Genomic DNA, 6,000 nt, shown 5'->3' on the forward strand with positions numbered 1-6,000 from the left:
GTTCTGAACAGTCAGTGGCATCATCCATAGACCCATACAAAGACTTGAAGTCCGAAAGCAGAGACTGAGCCACATAAGTCCCGTAGATGCCAGCCCGGAACGCCAGATGAGAACCAGAATAAACCTTCCGCATGGAAGCGTCCACCTTCTTGTCCACTGGATCCCGCACAACAACATCCTCAGCCAAAGAAGTGCGCCCAACGAGACTTGCCACAAAAGAATCCACAGTAACAGAGTCCGGCAAGTCCTTGACCATATCCGGAAGAGGATAGAGCTTATCCATGAAGCGAGGGAGCAGGATGCGATCCGGATCCCTTCATTCCCTGTCCAGAACCTCCTTGACACAAAGATGATCCGTCATAACCACAGGAGCCGAGCACTGAAACTGGCGAAGCAAGGAACTCCCAGAAGTACTAGGGACATCATCAGCGGGAAATCCCATATTAGCTTTAACATGACCCAACAAGTCCGGCAACATGTCCTTGTCGACATACTTGCCCTTCAGAACATCACCCCCAACCATTCATCCTCGGACTCAGGAAAGAAGAAGGAGGCGGAGCACTACAAGTGGATCTGGACCCGGGAGCACCCCCCATCTCCAACAAAATCTCCTTAATAAGCCGCTTCATCCTGGCATCAGCACCCCGGGAACGACGCCTGGAACGGGCAGGAGAAGGAGATGAGGAAGATGAAGAAGATGAAGAAGAGGAGGATTCAACCACATGCCTGCTCTTCATGCCATGTTTACCCATGATACAGAACCACAAGACATCAAGGTGCAGCAAGCCACCCCCGGAGCTGGACTGAAGGGCACCGAAGCACAGCAAGCCACCACAGGAGCAGGACCTCCACGAACCCAGGACAGAAGTCAGGCAGCCCACTAGCAGCCCCGGACCACTGGAAAGTAAAGACCCCACACGGAGGCAGCCCAAACGAGGAACGATAGAAAATGAACAAAAACTGCAGTTCTGAGCACCAACCAGCCCCAAACAGAAATGTAGGAAAAAGGCAGAAACAAGGAACATAAATAGGTCAAAACTGCTACGCGGTACTCACAGGAAGGGCCGGCAAGCACCCCACGGCACCGCCGCCAGCCGCAAACGAAAAAAGCCTGACTTCCTGCTCCAAACAAAGGAAGTCAGGCAATCCCCGGAAGGAAGCGCCCCAGCCACACGGAGGCTGCCGCACTCCCGGAGAAGGAACAGGAACTGCCGCGTCCCCGGCATGCCCAGCAACACGAAGACGCAGCAAGGACACCACCAGCGGGAGAACAGACATCCCCAGGATCGGAGGAACCGCCAGGAAGCGCCAACATGGCTCCCCCCAAGCCCGGCAGGGGGGGAGACCAAGAAGACCAGCACAAACCCAGAGCCCAGCAACAGGTAAGCCCAAGGAGCCCCCAGGCTCCTGGCCCAATCGATAGTCTCGGAAGACAGAAAAAAGAACAGGAGGAATGCTGGGTAATGTACCCTTATGTACTCCCAGTAGGGAGATAGGATGATAGGAGATGGAGATAGAATGTCTCACTTGTTAGTATGAAGGGGACGAGGACAGGAGGGACCTGGGGGTAATGGTGCTGGGTACTAATTGTGAGAAATACCTACATTATGTTTTGGTGCCGAGCCGGTGCATTGTTGGCCTGATATTTTTTCAAAGTGTTAAACAATTACATATGATTAAATAGCAAACCAATAAACAAATATAATCCCAAAATTTCATATGAGATCTGTGCAGTACCGAGGGTGAACACTAAGGGATATAATATTTACAAGCCCCTATCGCCAAAGGAATATCACTTTTAGTTCTTTTCCGTGGCGGTATGGGGTTCGCCATATTTACAAGGCAGCATTGAGCCACTTAATGTGGCGTAACGCTGCCTTGTAAATAAGGCACCCTTTCAAGCTATACTTAGTGTGAAAGGGGCAGGCAATGGGTGTTGTGGTGGGCGTTCCACCGCAACACCCATTGATTTTGATGATGCCTCCTATTTATGAGGGTGGCCTGGTCTTACCCTGGTGAAACAATGAGGAATGCTTTATTTCTCCTCGTTTCTGCTGTTTCCATGTGTGCACGTTGTGGAGCACACATAGAAACAGCAAAACCTCATTGAAGGTGTCCCTTCCTGCACATAAACAATCATTAAAAAGAATTATGAGTTCAACTTCAATGTGTGCTGCACAAAGCAACACACATACCCCCAGATTCATCAAAGTCCCGTTTTGCAAGTCCTTAATAGCGATTATTAAGGAATCGCTATTAAGGACTCGCAAAACGGGATTCATGTAGAAATCGCACAAATTATAGTGATTTCTACTGCCTCCTTATTTGCGATTCGCAAATTGCTAATCGCAAATAAGGAATGGCTTCCCCAATCATTCCTATGGGCCTAAGGCCCATAGGAATGAATGGGGAGTCATTCCTTATTTGAATGAATGAATGAATGAATGAATGGGGAGTCATTCCTTATTTGCGATTAGCAATTAGCAAATCGCAAATAAGGATGCGATTTCAAGGGTGCCAGGGTGTCCAAAGGACACCCTGTAGCACCCCTGAAATGCTCATGTACACTGGTGTTGCGCACACACATGTCCAAAGTACATGTGTGTGTGTAACATACAACTTAGAAAAATGCACTAAAGTGCATTTTTCTAGGTTTTCGCTATGTACCACGAAGTTACACTTCGCGGTAAATAGCAGCCCCATATTGCGATTTCGCAATTCTAAAAAGGTTCATGAATAGCATTTAAGGAATCTCTAATTGAGATTCCTTAAATGCGATTCTTCGCAATTAAGCGATTTCTGTAATTGCGATTTTTGCATTTGGGATGATAAATCCCAAATGCAAAAATTGCGCTTGCAAAGGGCCGGATCCTCAGAATCTGGCCCTTTGCGAGACGATTTACCTTTGATGAATCTGGCTGTAAGAAGTTACAAAATGCCATTTTAGGTTTTCCTTCCTGCGCATAAACAATTCTTCCCCTCAATGCAGGCACCCTTGCCCATTGTGCAAGGGTGCCTGTGTTGGCGTTAGGCTGCTAAATTGAGCGCCAGTGCAGGGAGAAACACCAGTCTGCACCGTATTCTTGTAAATATGGTGCAGTCCTGTGTTTCAGAAGTGGCTCATATCACACTGCTGTAGTATATATGTCTATATATGGAAACCCAGTGGTGTTTGAGCTCTTGCAGCCCAAAGCTCACTTTGCATATGTAATTACCGATTTGGTGCACCACCTCACAGCACAGCAGCACTTGGTAAAACTTTCACTGGGAAAAATACGTTTGCTTTTGAACGGCGATGGGAAATGTTCTGTGCACTGCGAGGTGCAACACATATTTTGCAAGCTTACTGGAAGAAAATATTGACCTTACTGTTTGGATGAGCAGAAATCAAAGTCTGTCATTGTAATTTTTTCTTCCACGGCGCATTACATGTTATGTTTTTATAGGCCTGTAATTGGTATAAAATTTCACCTGGAAAGTACTGTGCCGATTTTCACACCAGTATTCCATAGGCTGAAACATGACCACATTCTTTATTGCAGATAGTGGATATGGCGACCAACTATTTGTATAATATTTACCAAGTAGTTCTAGAGGCGTTAGCGCTATAAAACCTACACTTTTGTTGTGGCATTACAGCTCACACATGAGGGTAACATCAGTAGATAAAGGCCCTCTCCATTGCTACAGGCAGAAGGAGCAGGGGATGGCCTATAACAATAGAGATATACTTTATATACTACCACATTTCATAAGCTGCATTTGCTTTGAAGTTAATGACGATATAAACATGAGTGTGATTAACTATGTCGTGCATCCACATTATTAGAGAGGATACATAAGATAATTATTTCACACAGGGTGGCATGCTTCGTCATCAGAGTTCCTCCTTGTAGCAATGTAACATTAATTAGGACATGAGTGAAAAGGTACCAACACTAGTGCTCATGTAAAGGTCACACAGATGCTGTCTATACATAGAAGCCCCTCAGAACTACTTTATAAACTACACCCAGTTTTTTTCACTCATGGGCACCTATCTAAAATGGTGTGAGGTGAGGTATTAATCTTATGCTGGCACCTTAGTGGTAAAGATGAACAGAACAGCATACAGCAGCAAAGGCAGCTGCTGCTGCCAGGATCCGCCTCTTACTGTAGCTGCCCGTAGAACCGGTTATTTTTGTTTGCAAGTGCATGCGAATATTGCATGGATCTTGCTGCAGGCCTAAGTACTGATGCTTTTTTACATTTTGAACGCTGCTATGTAAGCCGCCATTTTGACATGCCTTCATGGAACATTGTGTGGTAAAATCGCCCGGGTGAACATCTCTTATGGTACTTTATGGTGTTTCACCAGGGTGATTTTCTATCCTATTTCGAGTATTTCAAGTAGGTTTGAGGTATTATATGGAAAAGCATTTACAAAATGTTGCTAAGCCCATAACACGTGCAAAACAACCTCAAGCCCTGAAAATATCCCATCACTCACAAATAGGGATGATCATAGAATGTCAAAGTAAAGTGTGACTGGTCTCAGTAAAAGCAAAAGGCAGGGAGTAGTTCCATTGAATATATTTATGAAGATCAAAAAAAGATATTGGAAACATTTGAAGCATGCCATGTCCATCAGCACTTAACAGGAAGTGATAAATAACATGTCGATGTTGATTCTCTTTTTTAGGACATTGATGGGCAGGCTCTTTTGTTGCTGACACTTCCAACGGTGCAGGAATGCATGGAGCTGAAACTCGGCCCTGCCATCAAGCTATGCCACCAAATTGAGAGGGTGAAAGTAGCGTTCTACGCACAGTTTGCCAAATAACTGGACGAGCCTTTCTTGAGGAACAACATATTTTTTAAACGAAAATTTTAAGCAGAAGCACTTATTAGATTTTTGTGTTTTAAACACAAAATGTCCCAGATTTTGCAGGTTTAAATATTTTGCCCTACAATATCAATTTTTCAGCAACTGTTGTGGTGTGAGATTGGCACACCGTCGAAAATAGGATAGCTATTTTTCATCAAATAAACCTTTGTACATACATAAACACATTCCAAGCCAAAACCCTAAACTGACATCTTATGCAATGACCCATTTCATCTATTCCAAGAAATCGAACGTCTGCTCGTTCAGCAAACCTACACACCTATTTCATATTGAAACACGTGTGGTTTTCTGAAGAGCTATCCAGCGCTCCTACACAATGCTGGATAGCAGAGACAACTAACCTACTGCTTTTGGTACAGTTTACATGGGTGCCTAATGTGTCTATTTATGTTGTTTATGCACTGATTATAGTTGTGGTAATTGCGTCAGGACGAGTTCCGTAGGAATATATGATTATACCACGATTTCAATTACCACGCATGGCTTTACCACGCGAATTTTACATCGCAAGTGGCTTTACCACGCTGGTATTTACAACGTAGGATTTTACTACGCCTAGAAACGTCTTACCTGCACGTCTTTCTCTACGAGCCCTTACTTCCATCCTCCATTGAAACAAGCGTCAAAACACGTATACCAAAATAAAAAAAGGACTGCTTTTTTGACGTACACGGCACGTCTTTGGGGGAGGCTCTTTCCTTTTTCTTTTAAATTTATGTTCGTTTTTTTTTTAAAGTAACCTGCTTGTTATTTTTTGGGGGGGAGACCCCCCCCAGCCCCCCTCCGAGCCCCCCCCCCCGAGCCCCCCCCCCTCTGCCCCCCAAGCCCACGCAGAACGACTTGAAGGAATACCACGTCTCCCCCCCAGCCCGTGGTAAAGACGTCGTGGAAGGCACCCTGCGTGGAAGGCACCCTGCGTGGTAAGTGTCACGTGGTAAACGTTAGTAGTTGTAATGCCTTCGTGGTAAATGATGTTTCCCGTTCCGTAGTATTAATACAGCGTGAACCCAGCCGAAAGGCAGCGCTGTACAGAGTCAAATGCAATGATACAGTCAGTGGGTGACGGGGTTCTGGGAGCAGACGTGGGCAGTTCTTACATAGTATGAGGTCTT

General features: G+C 45.4%; 1 protein-coding gene across 5 annotated transcripts in view; it reads left to right on the forward strand.

The window, feature by feature from the left end:
- SFMBT2 (Scm like with four mbt domains 2) overlaps window positions 1–5,595 on the forward strand; it is a 1,092,424-nt gene extending 1,086,829 nt beyond the window's left edge. For all 5 annotated transcript variants that reach the window (XM_078677113.1, XM_078677108.1, XM_078677111.1 and 2 more), the window contains one exon: window positions 4,682–5,595. In XM_078677113.1, the coding sequence (XP_078533239.1) occupies window positions 4,682–4,822 (141 nt within the window). In that variant the 3' untranslated portion in view covers window positions 4,823–5,595. The remainder of the gene's footprint in view (window positions 1–4,681) is intronic.
- The last annotated feature ends 405 nt before the right edge of the window (window positions 5,596–6,000 follow it).

Source organism: Lissotriton helveticus, chromosome 1_1 (genome assembly GCF_964261635.1).
Source record: "Lissotriton helveticus chromosome 1_1, aLisHel1.1, whole genome shotgun sequence".
NCBI classification, from domain to species: Eukaryota; Metazoa; Chordata; class Amphibia; order Caudata; family Salamandridae; genus Lissotriton; species Lissotriton helveticus.